Source organism: Salmo trutta, chromosome 2, assembly GCF_901001165.1.
Source record: "Salmo trutta chromosome 2, fSalTru1.1, whole genome shotgun sequence".
NCBI classification, from domain to species: domain Eukaryota; kingdom Metazoa; phylum Chordata; class Actinopteri; order Salmoniformes; family Salmonidae; genus Salmo; species Salmo trutta.
The window spans coordinates 52818971-52841443 of NC_042958.1; the positions used below are offsets into that span (position 1 = coordinate 52818971).

The 22473-nt window shown below is 41.8% G+C and overlaps 2 protein-coding genes across 7 annotated transcripts in view; both read right to left on the bottom strand.

Annotated features, from left to right (window-relative positions):
• Positions 1-6215: 6215 nt before the first annotated feature.
• LOC115157016 (dickkopf-related protein 1) lies at positions 6216-8086 on the bottom strand. The gene is made up of 4 exons (XM_029704869.1): positions 7680-8086; positions 7316-7457; positions 6969-7097; positions 6216-6861 (listed from the first exon to the last, which is right to left on the bottom strand). Exons 1-4 carry the CDS (start codon positions 8034-8036, stop codon positions 6608-6610), a joined length of 882 nt encoding a protein of 293 aa, XP_029560729.1. The 5' UTR covers positions 8037-8086; the 3' UTR covers positions 6216-6607.
• A 1979-nt stretch (positions 8087-10065) lies between these two features.
• Positions 10066-22473, bottom strand: part of LOC115157023 (cGMP-dependent protein kinase 1) — a 190902-nt gene continuing 178494 nt past the window's right edge. For 2 of the 6 annotated variants that reach the window (XM_029704900.1, XM_029704883.1), the window contains exons 10-17: positions 15468-15582; positions 13692-13831; positions 12850-12939; positions 12600-12741; positions 12302-12465; positions 11930-12115; positions 11774-11840; positions 10066-11664 (exon numbers count right to left, since the gene is read on the bottom strand). In XM_029704900.1, coding sequence (XP_029560760.1) covers positions 11566-11664; positions 11774-11840; positions 11930-12115; positions 12302-12465; positions 12600-12741; positions 12850-12939; positions 13692-13831; positions 15468-15582 — 1003 coding nt within the window. In that variant the 3' untranslated portion in view covers positions 10066-11565. Of the gene's footprint in view, positions 11665-11773; positions 11841-11929; positions 12116-12301; positions 12466-12599; positions 12742-12849; positions 12940-13691; positions 13832-15467; positions 16374-17023; positions 17080-22473 lie in introns of those variants that run through there. The other 4 variants (XM_029704908.1, XM_029704891.1, XM_029704926.1 and 1 more) reach the window with 3 other exon arrangements.

A 22473-nucleotide genomic window follows, 5' to 3' on the forward strand; every position in this document is an offset into this window, starting at 1 on the left:
AGAACTGGAAGGAAAGGCGGCCAAATGAGGTGTTGGCTTTGGGGATGATCAGTGAGATATACCTGCTGGAACATGTGCTACGGGTGGGTGTTGTTATCGTGACCAGTGAACTGAGATAAGGCGGAGCTTTACCTAGCATAGACTTATAGATGACCTGGAGCCAGTGGGTCTGGCAACGAATATGTAGCGAGGGCCAGCCGACTACAGCATAGAGGTTGCAGTGGTGGGTGGTATAAGGTGATTTGGTAACAAAACGGATGGCACTGTGATAGACTGCATCCAGTTTGCTGAGTAGAGTAATGGAGGCTATTTTGAAGATGACATAGCCAAAGTCGAGAATCGGTAGGATAGTCAGTTTTACTAGGATAAGTTTGGCGGCGTGAGTGAAGGAGGCTTTGTTGTGAAATAGAAAGCCGATTCTAGATTTGATTTTTGATTGGAGATGTTTAATATGAGTCTGGAAGGAGAGTTTACAGTCTAACCAGACACCTAGGTAGTTATAGTTGTCCACATATTCTAGGTCGGAACCGTCCGGGGTGGTGATGCTAGTCGGGCGGGCAGGTGCGGGCAGCGAACGGTTGAAAAGCATGCATTTGGTTTTACTAGCACTTAAGAGCAGTTGGAGGCCACGGAAGGAGTGTTGTATGGCATTGAAGCTCGTTTGGAGGTTTGTTAGCACAGTGTCCAAGGAAGGGCCAGAAGTATACAGAATGGTGTCATCTGCGTAGAGGTGGATCAGGGAATCGCCCGCAGCAAGAGCGACATCATTGATATATACAGAGAAAAGAGTCGGCCCGAGAATTGAACCCTGTGGTACCCCCATAGAGACTGCCAGAGGTCCGGACTATAATATACTAAACAAAAATATAAACGCAACATGTAAAGTGTTCGCCCCATGTTTCAGGAGCTGAAATAAAAGATCCCAGAAAGTCTCCATATGCACAAAAAGCTTATTCTCTCAAATTTAGTGCACAAATGTGTTTACATCCCTGTTAGTGAGCATTTCTACGTTGTCAAGATAATCCATCCACCTGACAGGTGTGGCATATCAAGAAGCTGATTAACAGCATGATCATTACACAGGTGCACCTTGTGCTGGGGGACAAAAAAGGCCACTATAAAATGTTCAGTTTTGTCACACAACACAATGCCACAAATGTCGGAAGTTTTGAGGGAGCACGCAATTGGCATGCTGACTGCAGGAATGTCCACCATTGCTGTTGCCAGAGAATGGAATGTTCATATCTCTACCATAAGCCGCCACCAACGTCGTTTTAGACAATATGGCAGTAACTGGCCTCACAACAGCAGCCCACGTGTAACCACACCAGCCCAGGACCTCCACATCTGGCTTCTTCACCTGCGGGATCATCTGAGACCAGCCGCCCGGACAGCTGATGAACCGAGGAGTATTTCTGTCTGTAATAAAGCCCTTTTGTGGAGAAAAACTCATTCTAATTGGCTGGGCCTGGCTCTCCAGTGGGTGGGCCTATGCCCTTCCAGGCTTTCCCATGGCTGCGCCCCTGTCCAGTCATGTGAAATCCATAGATTAATGCCTAATGAATTTATTTCAATTGATTCATTTCCTTCTATGAACTGTAACTCCGTAAAAAAAATGAAATTTTTGCATGTTGCATTTATATTTTTGTTCAGTATACTGTACATCTGCAGTTCCCAGGCAATGTGGTAAACCGTCTTGTGAGCAATGTCTTGGTAATGAACACAATCATTACTCCATATAAATTGCAATTGATACTGATGCTTAAGGTAATGCCTTTAGCTAGCTTTTACTTGAAGATTTACATTTACATGTTAGTCATTAAGCAGACGCTCTTATCCAGAGCGACTTACAGGAGCAATTATGGTTAAGTGCCTTGCTCTTTGGGCACATAAACAGATTTTTCACCTAAATCCTTTATGTCTCTGACGGTCAGTCTGACCTGTAAATCTTTGGGTAAACCTGCAACATTAAAGGTGTTTGACTGTTCCTTTCTGTTTGTGTACTGACCCACCAGACAAGCGCCTGCTCTTTAGAAGTCCGCTTCTCTGTGAGCTCCTATGTGTGATGCCTGACATCATTACTGTTGGAATTTCACATCTGTAATTTTCAAACATGGCAGACAGGCTGCTAGTAAAAAGTACAGCAGCTAGTACTGGGTCATCTATCTTAGTGCTAAGAAACAGCTTTTGCTGTGTCACTGACCCAAAAAACAAAACAATTAAAATTGTTATGAACTTATTGTACACTCTTAGAAAATAAGGTGCTCTCTAAAACCTAAAATGGTTATTCGGCTGTCCCCATAGGAGAACGCTTTGAAGAACCTTTTTGGTTCCAGGTAGAACCCCTTTGGTTCCAGGTAGAACTCTTTTGGGTTCCATGTAAAACCATTCCTGCAGAGCATTCTACATGGAACCAAAAAGGGTTCTGCCTGGAACCAAAAATGGTTTTCCTATGGGAACAGCCGAAACTCCTTTTGGATCCCTTTTTTTCTAATAGTGTACAGTATATGTGTCAAAATCATGCTTTTTTTATCATACTTATTAACTCCTTACATAATGCTTACGTTGTGAAGTCACACAACCAAAATGTTGTTCTAACAAAACCAAAGACTTGTAGAAGTGACAACTCCTGGAAGTCACCACAGTTCATTTGTATCTTCTTAAGACATGTCAGGGCACATTTATTGGTAGATCCGATTCGGCCATATCAAGGAGAGTCAAGAGGAAGTTTTTTGTGCCACTCCTTACCCAATAAGGTTATAGCCTCCAGATCTGCACTGTAGTGTTCACAGGAAGGATAACATAATTATTGTCACCCACACTAATGGGCAGTGGGGAGGCGGAAGGGCAGGTTTAATTACTAATCACCTGTATCCTGTTTTCCCATCAAACCAACATCGTTAGTCCTTTGATGCCGACATCAGAGGGCCATAGATAGTAGTGCATCCACAGGTTGTGGGCAACAATCTCCCTTCCTCGCCTCACCAGTTATTATCTTCATCGTTTAAATGAAAGAGATCCACGGTGACGTCCCTATTCATGCAGCCGGTTATATTACATCCACTTATATTACTTACAGTTCTTGGAAAATAACAGCCCACCAACATCCTCATTCAGATATGAATATACAGTATTAGAGTAAACTCTGACCCTAATATCTATTTTACAGCTGCTTTGGGTGCAACCAACTGGAGTAATTATAGACTGCGGGGCTCACTTAAAGAGATGTGGGATCCAGTTCAACATGAAAAACATTAGAAGAAGACCAAAGGTTTCATCAGGAAGAAAGGTTATAGGTCAGCAGGTGGACTCTGCTGATGCTTATCGTTATGTTCCGTAGATGTTTAAAGATCTGTATTACAGTTGCCTGTGTGTGCGATCACAGATCCAAAATCAGCTTTGTGATTTAACATTATGACGATCTTCTGATTGGTTCTCTTTTATTTCTCAAATTAATTTTAAAGCCTACATTTACATTTTAGCAGAATCCAAATCCTTAAATAGATGAATAAAATAATGACACCCAATTTAGGGCTCTATTCAATCTTTAAAGCTGAAGCGTTACAGATTCCGCGCGATAGAAATGTAAAGGTCATTTCTGCTTAAGCCGACACAAGCGGCGTTCACCGTGAACGCCGTCTCCGCTAAAGCGGGAACATACATAGCCTTTACATTTCAACCCCGTTGTAAAGCTGAACTTCCGCGATGCGGATTGAACAAAGCCCTTAATGAAGAAAAACACACAGTACACAGTATATAGGACAAATAGTCTTGACCTCTACATCCAGATAAACAAAACACGCAGGTTCAAACGTGTGTGTTTATTAGCACATACTTGACCAAACACAATGCCCATTTCACATGAATGTGTTTGTGTTTTTCTAACTCTGTTTGTTTGCCAGCCTCCAGTTACACAACTACTCACAACTTCAAAGATGAGGGGGCTTTGAGGTACTCTGTAAAACATTCACACTGTCCTGTTCAGTAGAGGTGAATCCCTGTTTTATTGTATCGGACAGCAAAGAGGGGATCCATTATTTTACACCGAATGTTTGCTGATTATTAATGAATGAATACCAGGCAGCAACCTGTACTTAAAAGGGTACCATTTCCCTTTAAGGGTGTAGATAAAAAAAATAAACATAATCCTTGCTTTGGAGTTTTAAAGATATCCACTCTTTTCCTCAAATAATTAACTCTATGTCTAGTTGGTCGCTTACGGTTTCCTCCTCGCCATTGTACTGAGATTCCATCCACATATGTTTCAGGTCCACCCCCCCAGCCGAAAGAAAAACGGGGGAAGCACATGCATGGGAAGAGGACAACTGAAAACTGTATATCCGTGCTTGAAATTCCTACCCCCACTGCTTTGTCTCGCTTGACAGCTTGAAGTAAAGACGAACTCTTCAGTTTCTCGTTAAGCCGGGGGAACGCAAAGGAAGTTGAACGCTGCGTCCAGAAAGAAAAAGGACTTTATAGGGATGGATGTTTGTGCACTGGGGATGTATTGGGGGATACAGAAGTGTGTCCGTTTCATACATTGCTTTCCCTTAAAATGACATTCATTTGTTGTAGAATCAGATCATTTCAATTAATTTGTTATTGTACCCACGGTATGCTAGTGATCTCAAATCAAATCAAACTGTATTTGTCACATGCGCCGAATACAACAAGTGTAGACTTTACTGTGAAATGCTTACTTTGAAGCCCTTAAGCACGATCTGGGACAAGCATGACGACACTGTCGCCACGCAGCATTCATACCTCCCTGCAAGTTCAGAGCTCAACATCAGAGTACACTTTGTTATCTGAGTAAACTGGGAGTTACCATCATGCCTCCATATCGTCGCTGTCTGACGAAAACTGATCTCTAAATATCAACTTTTCAGGAAATTTAAAAAAAAGACTATTTTTTTCCCTATTAACGAACATACAATTATGAAACTTCAGAAGCTATGCTGAATACATTTTGTTGGTCCTAGAGTCATGAAATGCTCAGAGTACATTGAGGAGTTTTCAATAAATGTATATATATATATATATATATATATATATATATATATATATATATATAAAATATGGCGTAATGGACTTACAAGGTTTTTCATCAGTTAATGACGATATGTTAGTTAGACCCTATGGTTCTTCTGCTCAGGATTAACAGGTCAGAGGGAGTGTGGTGAGCCACAAGCTCCCCTATAAGTCACTATAAAACAGCCATGTGGACGGCAGCAGTAACAGAGGAATGGTCTTACACTGTGCATCACATTAAATCAGCGGTAGATGTTTCAGGTTAGGATTGGTGCAATAGAGGGGAGTATCACAGTCATTCTTATAGCCTAATAGGTTATTCCCATAATAAGTGGAGTTTTGAAATCAAATCAAACTTTATTTGTCACATGCGCTGAATACAACAAGTGTAGACTTAACCTTGAAATGCTTACTTACTTACAAGCCCTTAACCAACAGTGCAGTTCAAGAAGAAGAAAATAGTTACCAAGTAGGCTAAAATAAAAAGTAATAATAAAAAGTAACACAATAAGAATAACAATAATGAGGCTATATACAGGGTGCACCGGTACCGAGTCAGTGTGCGGGGGTACAGGCTAATTGAGGTAATCTGTACATGTAGGTGTGGGTGAAGTGACAATGCATAGGTACCAAACAAACAGCGAGTAGCAGCAGTGTACAAAAGGGAGGGGGGATCAATGTAAATTTGATTAGTTGTTCAGCAGTCTTATGGCTTGGGGATAGAAGCTGTTAAGGAGCCTTTTGGTCCTAGACTTGGCGCTCCGGTACCGTTTGCCGTGCGGTAGCAGAGAAAACAGTCTATAACTTGCGTGACTGGAGTCTCTGACAATTTTATGGTCTTTCCTCTGACACCACCTATTATACAGGTCCTGGATGGCAGGAAGCTTGGCCCCAGTGATGTACTGGGCCGTACGCATTACCCTCTGTAGCGCCTTACGGTCAGATGCCGAGCAGTTGCCATACCAGGCGGCGATGCAACCGGTCAGGATGTTTTAGAACTGAAGCAGTGTACATCAATAGTTATAAAGGTTGTATACCTCGTAGTAGGTCATGTTTGGAATTGGTCAGACGAGTTGAACAGACAATATGAATCCTTTGACTGCATCAATTAATTTCCCCTTTCCCTTGGTAGTTCTTTAAACCAGTGAATTATTACATGGAATAATGTGCAAATTATTTCGTAAGATGGTTAAATATCGTAACACTCTTTATTTCAAATAAAAATATAGACATTTATATCAGAATTTATATAAACTCGTATAAATCAGAGTTAATACATGTAAATAGGGCACCTTCTTCGAATAGTTGTGACTAAAAATAATTAAGTGCCATCATCTATATGTTATGTACAATACAGTAATTTACTGTAATAATCATATATCTCAAGTTCCATAGAGAAACAATCACAACTACTCTTGTCATTTTTGAAGAACAAAATCTGAAAACCACACAAAAACAGTCCCAATAGAAAACTCATTCCTCTCCACTTCGCTTGTCAGAAATCACACCAGTCCTTTAGTTTAGAATTTCTGAAAAGCTACGGAAATCCATGGATTGCTGCTGACAGTTCATTGATTCAATGTCTTTGGCAAGTGTGCAGACTTCGAGATGCCTTGCTGTTGTGCTCCCCTCTCTGTGTTCTGCAGGACAAACCGTCTCCACAGTCACATCGCTGGAATATCTCCAAACCATGTGTGCCTTTCCTTTGGTGCTTCGTGCAGACCTGACCGTCTTTCACCACTGGCTTGCAGATCTTGGACCAAAAATGGCGTGCACAGCAAAGTCCCTCTGTGCAATCCGAAGACCTCAGGCAGTTCTCACCTACCAGACCTGAAAAATAAGTTACATGAGTATATTGTAGGCTTTGTTTGTAACAAGACAGAGATCACTCTGAGTCCATTTTCAATAGTACATTTCATAGCTGATTCGTTACATACCTTTTGGGGGTTGTGAAAGATCTTGTGTGGGCAACTTGGAGTGCAGTTCCACTGTAGAGTTCTCATGTGTATTGAAGATTGGCATTCCGATGTGCTGAACGATCTCAGGATTGCTGGGCAAACACAGGCCTAGGAAGAAAACAAGAAGATCAAACATGAGATGATGTGCTTGAAATTACACTAGCTCCTTCAATAAGTGTGTAGAATTACTCAAATTCAACTGACTACACTTCTCTTCAAAAGATCAAAGCAGTGAGGAATGGCATTAGACACATTCTAAATGCACTATTAAACATATTAGATTGTGTAATTTAACATGAACGTGTTGGGACTTGTAGGCAATTCACCATTACTGCACTGGTTGCCAGGGCAGCACACAGCGTCCCGGATACAGCGCTTCCTGCGCTTCTTGCATGGGAGACAGGCACCTCCGGACACCAAGCAGAAACCATGGTCACCGCACTCCTCATCGGCAGAGCAACTCAAAGACTGAAAGAAGAAAGTCAGATGATTAATTTTATGAATTCAACTTTTTAGAATACTTGCCAATTTAAATAGTAGGCTAGGTATATTACTGATGGTAAACTGTTCAATGTAACTATGAGGGAAATTATGGTCCATTTTAAAACCTCCAAATTAAACACAATGGATAGGCTACTTTGATCAATATAAAATAGCCTAGTCTTATGATTTATGGCATGCTGGGCTTACCTGTACGGTATCAATTGCCAGGTTTTGGGTCCCGCTGTCAAAGGTAAATTCGTCAGGGCTCGCGCTGACCGGGTGATTCGGACCCGCCACTCCAGGTATGTTCTTGATGGCATTTGAGTTGAGAAACACTGATCCAGCGCATGCAGAATGAAAGTATCCGACCATCATGTAAAAGGCAGCGGAAAAAACGAATGGTAGGATAATTGTCATTGTAGAAATGGTTGTTGTGTGGGGAAATGGTTCCAATTTCAATACGCAATAGTAGCCTATATAGATCGAGGGCAGGTAGGAGCGCACTAGTAAAGCGGAGTAGGCTACCTCTGTAATCCGATGATTCCTGATGTGCGATTTATACATGTGGAGTTGTTTGCATTCCCGCCCCCAGCTATGTGTAACAAAGGAGTGGATGAAATTTCAAAGGGTTCGAGCTCATGACGCATCCCACAGCAAGTAAGGCTACCCGCCCATTGGCCGGGAATCCTAATCCAAAACGTCTCGCAATGTTTGTGTACAATTATCAATGACTCTTCGCGAGATGACATCAAACAGACACCGGCACATTCTTCTCTATTCTTCTCTCGTTACCAGCATTTGAAGCAAGATAATATAAATAGGCATATCACCAAGACGCAGCTCCAATGTATAAACGATGGATAGGCCTACATTTTACTCATCATTTTTGGCGGTTTATCAACATTTATTGAGAATTGTGCAGCATCTTTTATCCCACATGAAATGCACTTGCCCACAAAGGTGCCACTTGTACTTCTAGTCAAATATTTCGATATGATGAAAATACTAACGGGGTGTACGGTACATCGTTTTTCGTTGTAAACCTAGACTACTGATTATAAATCGGTTATAACTTTATAACTATAGTTTCTCTCGCTGACCACAGACGACGCATTGGGTGATTATTCAAGACATTTTCTCCCCATTATTAGAACTTTGAAATGCACTTGATTAAACAAGGCGGCGAGGATCAGAGGGAAAATATGCAAATCTCGGAGTGAAAAGTTTCCCGAATAAATTACCATTCAGGCTAACTGCTTAAAAAAAATGAGTTGATGATTAGCACCCCGCGATAAGGAATTCACATCGGTCTCTCTGAACCTTAATCTGTAGCCTGTAAAACAATTAGACACACAAGTATTCCCTTCCCCTAACCTCTAAAGCGCCTCTTGTGTTGATGTAGTCTGTTGGGCCAATTCCAACAATACTGAGGAAGTAGTGGCATAGGCCTGCTAAACAATAGGTCTATCACAGCTATTTGACAATCAAAAGTTTTAAATCAATAATTCGTTTAATAATTCTACAGAGAATTCTAACTGTTGCTTAATATCAGGTTATGAAAGACAGTCTGTCTGGTTGGAAAAACATGTCGGGTCTTAAATCAGGAATAGTGGTTTAGAAAAGGGTATATTAAAAAAAAGGTTAGCCTATAAAATAGAAATACAATCCCAAAACATCTCATTTGAGAAGTTTAAAAAGGGGAAAATGAATAAAATCTTTAAAAGACTATAGGGAATTGCATCATGACTGAATAAAATAAAAAAAATAAGTTATATTTTAAAGTGATAAAAATATTTTCCAAATCTGAACCATAGCCTAAATAACTGAACCAGCTCCTTGAGAGAAGTACGCAGGAACAAAATACGATTTAACAGTTTCAAAGTGCATGTCTGCCAAATACTTTGGGAAAGCCTTCCTAATAAAGGGCTTTGATGTTGTTGACAGAGGTTAGTTAGGCTATACACTTCATTAAACGTGAATTGGCCGCCTTCATCCCAATTCTTTGGTCTGTAGGCTTTGTTTTAATTGTACATCCAAAGCCTACAGTGGTGTAAAATGAAGCTTGTGTAAAGGCCCCTTTGATGGGGACAGATCAAACAGCCCTGAACCCCCATGCCTTAATCAGACTACGGCAGCCATGCCGTTTTTACAAACAGTCCGTTTGCTCGGCTTTTAGCGGGTTTTACCAGACATTGTACTCAGCCAATTCATTTGGTTGGATGCCAGGTAATCCTGTTTTGAAATGCCTGGCTGCGGTCTAATCCATTCATCCTACAATAGACCCTCCCTAAAGTGTTAAATAAACATACAATCAGTTTATGTTGGATTGAAATAATAAAGCGGCAGACAATTTACTTCCTAGTTTAGCAAGATAATAAGTCTCTCTCTCGCCCGGAGGGTCAGGTGTTCAGAAAGCTCCCTCCCGTGGTGAGAAAGAGTGACTATCAGACGAAGTAATAACAGTTTATTTATCATGTAATTCGCTCAAATGAGCTGCCTTGTAGTTACAGGCCCAGTACAAAAGACCAGTAAAGATCAGGGAGTAGCCAGAGAACAGCTTCACCAAATATAAAAAGCAGCATCTCCATTCATATTGATTGAAAGTAAAATTTTATTGTAAGAAAAAAGGCATACAAATAGCTGGACTATAAAAAAGCAACGAGCCAAATAACGACGACAGTTTAAGTTGTCTGACCTTGTCATGCAGCATTAAAACAAATATTGAAGATATATTTAGGATGCCATCGAGTTAAGGCACTTTCAATAATGCCAAAAAGCCATGTAATGATGCTGAGTACTGGGATGAGGACTTCACAGTCATTCCGTGGATGATGGCGATAACATGAAAAGATAATTCAAGCTTGAGGAAATATGTCACGATATTTCATTTGAAAAAACATTCAAACACAAATATTCAAATTAAATAATGACTTTCATAAGTATAGCCTACTCATATACATATCACAAAAATATCAGCACTACATATTTATGTACACAAATATTTACTTCTGGTCCTACAATAAATAATATTCATAGTGTTTTCAAAGTCAGTATAAACATTTGAAATGATGATCATGTATTTGAAGCCTGTAGAATGGCAGTCATCTTGTCATTCATTTAGAAATGGTCATGTTGTAAGGTCCATGTTGATGGGAAATGAATAATGTGAATTGTAGAATATTCTCTATATGACAGACTGACTGTATTTTGCCATGCATCAAGTCCACTTGCTATCGCCCAAAAATCCCAGTGTTTGACATCACCTCCTGTGTCCCTCTGGTAAGCCTGTTTTTGTATCAGTACTAGTTTGCCCTCTAGTGGCAAACGATGTTCTTGGCTGTTTCCTCACTCGATGGCTCGATCATCCCTTTACTTAATAAATAACTAAATGGTAATACATTGAAAGTCAAATATGTCCTTGCAATTCAATTTGGCAAAATAGTTTTATCAATCAAACAACTTTGCTATAAATGTTTTAATTACACGTGTCCAGTTGTGTGTATGCTTGTGTGCGTTTTCCAATGGAATACAGTACGCATTATATACAATATATCATCTTTATGTGCTGTAATCAGAAGTGTAATATGATACAAAGGAACTTGTAAAAAATAACATTTTGATTATTGATGACAAGCGTTTAGAAGAGTGTCAACCCCCCTGTTGGAATCGTGGTCCTGAAGACGCTACAACAGACAGCTGGAATCTCCCTCTCAGTCCCACTCGACTCAGTATCACAAGTAATCACTGAAAACACTGCTAAGTGCTAACAGCCACAACATAAACCTAAATATACAAATATGTGACGACAAAAAAAACCTCTCCATGAGGCGACCCATGGTTGATGGTGATGTTGGGAGACTGAAGGGGACTTCTGTCAGCTAGACCATTAGTCCCAATGTCACCTCAGAGGAGAGTGGAGCAACATCGGTGAAGGCATCTCGGTGACCCAGAGCGGTACGACTGCCCCCTTCACTGTCACTGTCGGTTCACAGCATCATCAACTGTCTGTCTGTCTATCTGTGCTCTGCAGCCAAACCCTTGAAGGGCTTCCCCAGGAAAGGGGGAGTGGCCAGAGAGGCTACTACACATGGATTTAAAAATCTGTGTCCCAGCCAGACATGTCATCTGGAGGAGGGTCATCGCTGTCCTCTGGGAAACTGTCAAAGTTGCTTGTGTCAGTTGACGACGAGACCTGATAGAGAAGAGGAGGAGGGGCTGGATTACTGGCATGTCACGCTTTAATAAAGAAAATCAAGCCTACACTGGCATGCTATTTTAAAATGATGCATATTTTGACTTACATCAGGTATGATTGGAGGAGTCAGGGTTCCTTTCCTCAACCCCTCCCAGTTAAAGCCTTCAAACCATCTGAGATTCAAACAGGGAAAAAACGGTTATCTTAGCTGTTGTTTTTTTGGTCTGCAGTGCAATCATGGCCATTAGCTTACTTGACTTACTTGTGCTTTTGGATATCTTTGACTCCATTTTTCAAGTTTCCAAGTCTTTCCGAAGGATTGTCCCTGCATAGTTTCTTTATCAAATTGGCAGCATTTTTGGTGATCTTCTTTGGAAATTCAATCATGTCAATTCCTCTCAGGATAATATTATATGTCTTCATTGGATCTGGCCCTGAAAATGGCGGGCTGAAAAAGAAGCAGGAGCATTCATCTAAAACAAATAGGTGGTCCTTTACCCTACATCTACATGTGTATGAGGTCACAGGTATGGGAGACAGTGCAGGCATTCCTTCTGATCCCAGGCACTTATTCTATAGGAGATATACAATAAGATAACCTATGGACAGCCATATCCACAACCGTCCTCCTTACCTTCCAGTCAGGAGTTCGTACATGAGGATCCCCAACGACCAGTAGTCAGCGGAGATGTCGTGCCCCTTGTTCAGGATGATCTCAGGTGCTACGTACTCCGGGGTCCCGCAGAAAGTCCATGTCTTCTTCCCAAACCCAATCTTCTTGGCAAAGCCAAAGTCCACCTGTGAAAAGACAGAAGAGCCAATGAGATCCATTGAATGGACACCCTTTCCAGCAGGTCCTTTGAGTCTTGAGCCATGTTCTTATACTGCAGGTGTGGCGGTGTCTTCAGGACTTTGTGGCTCTGTCTACTCACCAGCTTGGCATAGCCTCTGTGATCCAGGATGAGGTTCTCTGGTTTGAGATCTCTGTAGATGATCCCTTTGGAATGCAGGTAAGCGAAGGCCTCCACCACACAGGCTGTGTAGAACCGTGTGGTCGAGTCTTCAAATGAACCTCTGCAATGATGAAGACAGTATTCATACATGTTAAAGTGATGTCGCCAGGGGAAAGAAAGGCAACATGGTGTCATTTGAAAGTGAGTTGGTTGAGTTGAATTTCCATACCTGTCCCTAAGTATGGTCCAGAGCTCTCCCCCAAGGCAAGCCTCCATTAACATGTAGAGATACTTGGCATCTTTGAATGTCCTATATAGCCTGAAACACAAAGAATATGTTTTTAAAAAAAAAGTGTAAACTGTAAATTGCATCCTTTTCTTGAGGATAATGAACAATGGTGTAAAGTACTAAGTAACATACTTTAAAGTACTACTTAAGTATTTTGGGGGGGTATCTGTACTTTACTATATATTTTTGGCAACTTTTACTTCACTGCATGTACTTTTTATTCCATACATTTTCCCTGACACCCAAAAGTTCTCGTTACATTTTGAATGCTTAGCAGGACAGGAAAATGGTCCAATTCACACACGTATCAAGAGAACATCCCTGCTCATCTCTACTGCCTATGATCTGGCGGACTTACTAAACACAAATGCTTTGTTTGTAAATTATGTCTGACTGTTGGAGAGTGCCCCTGGCTAGCTGTCAATAAAAAATGTATACAAAATTGGGCCATCTGGTTTGCTTAATATAAGGAATTTGAAATTATTTATACTTTTACTTTCGATACTTAAGCACATTTTAGCAATTCCATTTACTTTTGATACTCAAGCATATTTAAAACCAAATACTTTTATACTTTTACTCAAGTAGTATTTTACTGGGTGACTTTCACTTTAGTAATTTTCTATTAAGGTATCTTTACTTTTACTCAAGTATAACAATTGAGTACTTTTCCCACCACTGATAATGAAGCAGTCTATGGGTAAAGATATCAGAATAGATACCTGGCTGAGATTGCGCAACCTTTCTACATCTAGCTAGTATCTGACTGTATCTATAGTGACCTGACAATGAAGTCCGAGTGGGCCTCCTGCATGATCTGCTTCTCGGAGCGGATGTGCTCCTGTTGCCGCGTGTCCACGATGTGCCTCTTCTTCAGGATCTTCATCGCAAACGTTTTGATCTCATCACTTTTGAGCTGCACCTGTAGAAGGACACAGACAATGCAAGGTATTGAGCATCTCAAGGTCAACGACCACTAAAAGCAAATTGAACAACATCTGAGTTGTAAACAAGTCCTGGCTATGAAGAGCAAGTCTTAGTTCAGCCATTTTAACACTTGTTCTATAGGGGCCCAGTAATAGCAGATGTGTCATGGGTCTATTCGTGACGCCTGACGACTTGGAAATAGTTTGACTGGGAACAGACATTCTTCACATTGCGTATCTCAGGGAGCACCTACATGTCCGGGGTCATTCAATACCCGGGCTGTCATTCAATCCCAGGGCAGTGAACACGATGCCTGGGGGCAGGAGAAAGGCCACTTAATTTTGCTGCGGTTGCCGCATTGCCGAAAATAGGGCAGTGCAGGGGATTCCTCTTTAGGAAAAGCTGGGATTTTCCTTTGCCTTAACTCTCTGAGACCCCGCTGGTCCACATTGCGCCATGCTAGTGCTCACCTGATCTCTCCCTCTCAACTTTTCTCTGTCTGTTTACATGCTTTCATGTGTATGGTTTAAAATCTGATTTTATGACTTTGTGGCTGTCAGCTGTTTAAGTTTTATATACATTTTTACTAACAAAATGATGATTGTGCATTGCATTCAAAATATATGAATATTCATTCAAAATATAAATCGTGTGTATTTTTTGTGTGTAATTATAAACTGGGTGGTTCGAGCCCTGATTGCTGATTGTCTGACAGCCGTGGTATATTGGCTATATACCACACCTCCTCGGGCCTTATTGCTTAATTATAAGCCAATCAATGTTAAAACTAGACATAATTGATGTCTTGGCCTACATTTGGTGGTAGTAAACGTTACAAATATATTATGCCTATACTACATATTCAAGCAGACTGAAGTTGGAACGTTTCTGAGAACTCATATGCTATGTGATACTGTGGGTCACGCAGGTTGACGTTTATTGGGATGAATCCTGTTCTGGAGACAGAGCTGAGCGATTTCCACTAATGGGCCAGCTGCAAAGTCAAAATTGTCTATATCGTAAAAATGCATGAAAATAACATTTGCTTTTTGGTCTTAATTTAAGGTTAGGGTTAGGCATAAGGTTAACCCTGTAGTTAAGGGTAAGGTTAGAGTTGGGTTTAAAGTCAGATTTTTTGACTTTGTGGCTGTGCCAGCTAGTGACTACCCTGCAGAGCTGCCTCCAGTACATGAGTCATCCCAATAAATGCCATCCTGCGTGGGTCACAAGGCAGGGCTCCATTACCTATTCTGCCCTTATAGTGGAAAGTTACTTTGAATAGACATTCTGGACCTGAGCTGGCAGAGACTGCTCCATTACAGAACAAGAAGACCCGCTGGTCCTTCCTATCCTATCCTATCTGATGTCACTCAATTACGTTCAAACTTCTCTCTTTATTTATTATTTAAAATGAAATAGGACATGTGCCCTGAAATCAATGGCAGTAATCGTGTTTACCCTTGAGAACATCCTAGCAGTTTTACCATCGTGGAAAAAGTAACTATCATCCATGAGCAACCGTGTCTATCCAGTCTACCCAGTCGATACTGTAGGACAAGACATTGGAAGTGTAACAGCGTACAAAGAGAGAAAGGGAGAAAGAGAGAGAGAGACATTATAGACATACATACTTTATTTAAACATCCTACCAGCTCCACGCGTCCGAAACCTCCGACCCCCAACGTGTCAATGATGTTGAAGTCCACCAGCTTCAGGTTACAGAAGAAGGCGTTCTCAGCTTCGTATCTGAATTTTTTGAAGTGGAAAAAGGGAAACTTCTTAGAAGTCTGGATGGAGTAGGAGGTGATTGGGAATGACAGTGGCGGCGATGGAGCTGGGAGACTGTTCTGGCGCTCCCTCTCTTTCCGCACTGGGATAGGTATCATCAATTCACGCATCCTGTCCTCACTTTGGTCTGACCAAGTAAAGTACTGAAAAACAATCAATTGGACCCCTCTGACAAAAGTCAATAATATGGTCAATAGAAAGAAATGATCTGCCTTGCAGGACAAAGTTGTTGATATGTTGCTTCACGAACACGTTCTACACAGCATCTGTAAGAGTTCTTTCTCGAAAGTGGAGTTAAGGTGCCATTTCCAGTTCACATTTCGAGGGTTCGAATATAACTTTATCTGTGTGTGGAAGATTGGTGAATTGGCCAGGTCTTCAGATTCTGTCTGCATGTATCTCAGTCTGTCTAGGCTTCCTCAGTCCTCTGGGTGTTGAGTTCAGAGTCCAACAATTACAACCCTCAAGGTAGACATCCGTACTTTGAAGTAACAACCAGGAGTATTGCAAACAAAACAAAGGAAATAAACAGACATAGACTTCTGGTAGAGGTATCCCTCTAAAAGTTGAATCCAAGAAAGTTGAATCCAACACTGAAAAAACGTATGCTCTGCAGACGGGCAATGAACTTTACAGTACGCCTTCTTAGACCACAAGTTAAGAAGAGACTAAAGCCTTGAAACCAGACTGCAGGACAGCGAGCGACTAAGGTGTGTGTCCGTGCCAAAACAAAAAGCCAAATGTTCTCAGCTCCAAGTACCAGTGACTACTAATACTGCCTGGCTGATCCCACTGGTATTTTTAGCATGTGGACATTGCTTGAGGTTCACCCAGTTACCACAGCTCTCACACCTTTGCCCTGCTGCCAAACTGCGCCTCCATCATCTGCAAGGCCTTACACCTCACTGATAAACTTCAGCTGCTGATCACATCTCCATAGAAAACCATTATGGACAGGATTTGGTCCCTCACTAAGCTGAAGTGGAGAGAGTCATTTTCCTGATTTCCTGATTAGTTTGAACCAAATTGGTTGTTAACTACAATCATGAAGGATGGTCTTCAATTCAGCTAATTGGTGAATGAGTGAATAATCAATTATTCACTCCTACACTCTTAGTAAAAAAAAAGGTGCTATCTAGAACCTAAAATGGTTCTTTGGCTGTCCACATAGGAGTTCCCTTTGACGAACCCTATTTGGTTCCAGGTAGAACCCTTTTGGTTCCAGGTAAAACCCTTTTGGGTTCCATGTAGAACCCTTTTCACAGAGAGTTCTACATGGAACCCAAAAGGGTTCTACCTGGAACTCCTATGGGGACAGCCGAAGAACCCTTTCGGAACCATTTTTTCTAATAGTGTATAATAATCTTGTGTGGTTGTATGGAAAATCTACCAGACATACATGCCTGAAAGAAGGCCTGAAAATATCCTGTGAACAGACATCTGAGCTCCTGAGTGATCCCCAGGATCTGTTGGGAATGTGACTAAGTGTCGGCTTCAACTGTCCCATTTTATGCTGGGAATTATCTCCTATCTTCAATGTGAGTTTGAAGTGAAAAAAACAGGGAGGACCCATGTCGTTTTAGTAGTATAACCTCAACACACACCCACTGTATCACATTATGCTGGTGGGAAGTGAGTCCCAAGAGACAGGGGAAGAGGGGAGTGGTTAGTGGCTACTAGCCACGTTTGTGACAAACTTCTAGGAAAGTGATGACACCTTCGCACTCCCTGGCAGTGCGTAGAACCTGACACCAGCCAATAAGAGGAACATGATGTGGGACTGGGAGGGGGCAAACGACTGCATCGAGGGATGAATCACACCATCCACACACCAACACATCAACCTGGGTTGGCCCTCATTCTTCACATAACAGGTGCCACTGGCTTTTTAGGAGCTATTGGAATCAGAAATGGAAAAAGTCTTGCATCTCAACACGTGTTGGGTGCCTTGCCAGATGTAAGCCGTTACTGAGGCCAATGTCATGTTACCAAACGCACATGGGCTGACCGCTCATTGGAATGGTGACCCACTATTGAAACACTACCCTTTATGCCGAACAATAGGTTCAGGGTTTATAGGTCTACTCTCAACTGAGGCTGTGTAGACGGTATAAAGGCCTTACTGAAGGCCACACAATCATTTCAAACTTTTACAGGACCAAATATCTCGTCAATGTCTAATTAAATGCTCAACTCATGTACATTTTATTTTTATAGTTCTAATAGAATGTGTCGTATTTCAAATCTGTGTGAATTCTAGTGTTTTTGTTTTCTGTTTCTATAGTAACGGTTTTTACCCCCCCAAATGTGGCCACCTGACTAGTTGTGGAGTCCATTCTGCCACTCAACTCTCTCGAGGCCTTAAGAGGTAAAATTTTACGGATGGGGTGTCACATGATGTAATTGGTGGGCTGCTGACAGAAGCTATGCTGAATGATGTCTTCAGTGGACAGGACTGACAGAGGCCTCAGTGGTGTGGTGATTCTCCACAACGTCGTCAGTCAGTCCCATTCTTCTGTCCCAGGGTAGCCCATGACTTTGATAAAGCTGTGACGAGGTTTAGGTTAACAGTGATCTTCTCTTAAATCAGGACAGTGAATGTAGACACAAGATTGAATTCTAGACTCTCAAACCATATGGATATTTTTTCACTGCCCTTATGGGGCACTTGAAGCCTACTGACTTAAGACTAGTGACTTTCTAATGTAAGTGTACGACCCTTTACACAACGCCACATAGCCTACAATCCTTTCCGGGTGCTAGAAAAGACATGTCTTCAAACCACAACATTTCATCAAATGGATACTAAAGCCACACAATGTCCTTTTATGAGACACGAATTCTTTAAAACATTTTTTTGAAAAAAATCCTTCTTATCCAATTGAATTTATCTAGGCTACTGCCCCCTTGCCCCTCAAAATACCTGACCTGCTGCTGAAAAGTGTGATCGCAACACAACAGTCGCATTCCTCCATTCTGACATGTTCACTACACTATTGCTGCCGTGGCAGCTGTCAAAATATACGCTAAGTCTGAACCTGTGGCTGGATGAGGGCACTCACCTCAGGGGTCAATGCACAACTAAGACTGACCCATAGGGGTTTGACCCCCACCTGGTTCACAATACAGCGACCACATGGGCAGAGATGACAAAAAATAATCCTTATTGAAGCCGGCTGACAGGTGTGAACATACAATGCAGCAATTTGACCCGATTATGTCCCCTTGATCTGCGGACCTGACAACTCAAGCCTGGGTCAGTTCAACACGGTGTTATCCTTGTCACATTGTGTTTCGTTCATTTAGGCTACCTAGTATCTTGTATTTTAAGTAATGCACGTGTTGGTCAATCGTGCAGCCTTTGATGTTGTCGACTTCTGATGATCTCAAACTATTTGAATCCCACCATGTACTCATAATTGTAGCTTGAATTGAATTTAGCCACTGCCCTATTTTCTATTAAACTTCTATTGAACTGTTGGTTGACTACACTAGTACAGCTGCTATACAGCTCCATATTTGTGCAGCTGTGTTGTGATCATGTAGCCGTAAATGTCATGGTCTTGTATTTGGGATGCTCCAGGTTCCTGACTCCATTCTCAGAGCCAAGCACGAGGTCTAACAATCAAACAGAAATGCTTTACTACAGCGCTGAGCTGCCACCGATCTCAGGTTTTTTCCCCTGCAATGACATTTGGCACCTGGTGATCTACCCTAAACCCTAAGCTTAACCCTTACCCTAACCCTAACCCTTACCCTAACCCTAAACTTAACCCTTTCCCAACCCTAACCCTACACTCTTAGAAAAAAAGGTGCTATCTAAAGTTGAAAATGGTTAAGGTAAGGGTCAAGGTTACACTCTGAGAAAAAAAAGGGTTCCAAAAGGGTTCTTTGGCTGGCCCCATAGGAGAACCCTTTTGGTTCCAGGTAGAACTCTTTTGGTTCCAGGTAGAGCCCTTTTGGGTTCCATGTAGAACCCTTTCCACAGAGGGTTCTACCTGGAACGGTTGGTTACTTTTTACATTTAAGTCATTTTAGCAGACGCTCTTATCCAGAGCAACTTACAGTAGTGAATGCATACATTTCATTTCATGCATTTTTTTTTTTTTTTTTGTACTGGCCCCCCGTGGGAATCGAACCCACAACTCTGGCGTTGCACACACCATGCTGGCATTGCAAACACCATGCTCTACCAACTGAGCCACAGGGAAGACTGGCTTATGCTATGGGCACAGCTGAAGAACCCTTTTGGAACCCTTTTTTCTAAGACTGTAACCTTAACCCTTACCTTAACTATTTTTTACTTTAAATAGGGTAGGGACGTTCCAAGGATCCCAGATAGCAAGGATCGTGATCTACGGGAGGGCTTGCCTCACATAACTCATGTCCACAACAACAGGGGTTACATTCAAGTCTGAGTTACCCATAATATCTCATGTCAGGATATTACCACATGACTCCACTGCACTGGCACTATTCAAAGAGACATTGCCTAGGCTGGGACTAAAGGCCAAATACAAAAATAAACTCTTCTTACATAAGTGTCTTTCAAGATTCTTTCAAGATTTCAAGATTGTATTTCAGTAGTCAACAGGTAACACGCTCCCTTGATTTACCAATAGCATTACAGATAATGTCAATGAGTTGATCAAGAATTTGAAATGTGACTTTTTGAAGACAAATCAAATCAACGTTTATTCGTCACGTGCACCGAATACAACAGGTGTAAACCTTACAGTGAAATGTTTACTTACAGTCCCTAACCAACAGTGCAATTTTTAAGTACCTCTCTCTTAAATAATGTGATTATGAAATAAGAGAACATAATAAAAAGTTCAGTTAGGCTCATAAACATTAAGAGACAGTAGAAAACACCTCTACAACAAAACGGGGAGACTGAATTGAGTTCAAGAGCTCTCTATCACACACGTGAAACCCGCAAGGTCAGAAAACCGCAAGGTCAGCGCTTCTGGCAAGGCTTCCCTGTTGCCACATATAGAAGCTGTTTATACCCCTACCACTGACTCGCCTCAGAAAACCAATGTGTTTAGAACACAGGTGGCTGGTGGCACCTTAAACTGGGAGGACGGGCTTATAGTAATGCTGCAACGAAGTAAATAGAATGGTATCAAACGCATGGTTTCCATGTGTTTGATACCAGTCCATTCACTCCATTCCAGACATTATTATAAGCCTGTCCTCCCCTCACCAGCCTCCAGTACTTTAGAGGAACCTAGTTGAAATAGCTGTTCTGGAGCACTCCCACCCTCTAATGTTTACAAATATAGAACCTGTTCCACCTGGGGAGGCAGAAAAAGGAGAGCCTGGTGAGGGTACAGCCAGGGAACATAGGAACATAGGGAACCTTCGGGGCACAGAGGAGGGAGGTAGGGGGGCAGAGTATACCAGCCTGAACCCCGCAAGCTTTTCCAGACCCCCCCCCTCCCCCCCGCCACCGTGGGGTGTCACCTTTGGTGTGAGAGACCCTTAGGGTGTAAGTACTGTGTCAGCCTCTGGGCACATTGTGTCCCTATGGTGGTGGACGCAACCTGCCCCAAAGCCACAAAGCCAGCAGAAGGATTGGGACCCTGATCAACGGGCTGATTGATGGGAGAAACCCAGGGACACAGAGCCAGCAGAAGGATTGGGACCCTGATCAACGGGCTGATTGATGGGAGAAAGCCAGGGACACAGAGCCAGCAGAAGGATTGGGACCCTGATCAACGAGCTGATTGATGGGAGAAAGCCAGGGACACAGAGCCAGCAGAAGGATTGGGACCCTGATCAACGGGCTGATTGATGGGAGAAAGCCAGGGACACAGAGCCAGCAGAAGGCTTGGGACCCTGATCAACGAGCTGACTGATGGGAGAAAGCCAGGGACACAGAGCCAGCAGAAGGCTTGGGACCCTGATCAATGGGCTGATTGATGGGACTGCTGGAATTGTAGTAGCAGCGACTGTATTACTATACATGGGAACTCCGTTTGCGCATTTACAATTCTACTGTAGTTGTCGATGTTACCAAGAAAACGTAACAGAACATTAAGAATTATGCTAATTCAACATGGGAAATACTAGCTAGCACCACTGCAAATTGGATTTATTTGTGGAAATAAATCATAACATTTATTTCCAAATAATTCCTTTCCTGTTTGAATTTCCTTTCAGATAATGCTTTATTTTTGACGTGTAGAAATGTTGTGTGCTCCTCATAAATCAGAAAACCTTGTTTTCCCAGAAACACCACAAAGCCCATTTTAACAACTAGGCCTACAGGCATCTTACTAACTAATGAATGTTATTAGACTCCATGGACACACATGGAGTCTGGTCTGTTTACTTAGTCATTGCAGAACCTTATTGTGGGTGCTGCATATTTAATTGACCCAACCGCATACTCAAATGATGTGTTCTCTATACTCCAGCCCATGACTGATGAAGTTATGAGAGTCCTGTCTGTCTCTATAGAGCTCGCCAGCTTGTAGTTCTAAAAATCAGGAAATGACTTACTTCTGGTTCGTTCATCCATTCCTATTGGGGAAAAATGAATGGGGAAAGAATGGGGTTTTGGGATAAACGCTGAAAATAAGGGCTGTGGTAAACAAAGGCTTATGAGATCAGATACGTTTTGTTCTATGAGATAAAGGCCATGTTAACTGACTGGTATTATGTGTTTTATGTACTTGATTACATACAGTGCATTCGGAAAGTATTCAAACCCCTTTACTTTTTTCACATTTTGTTACGTTACAGCCTTATTCTAAAATGGATTAAATAAAACAATTTCCTCATCAATCTACACACAATACTCAATAATGACAAACTGAAAACAGGTTTTTAGAAATTTTT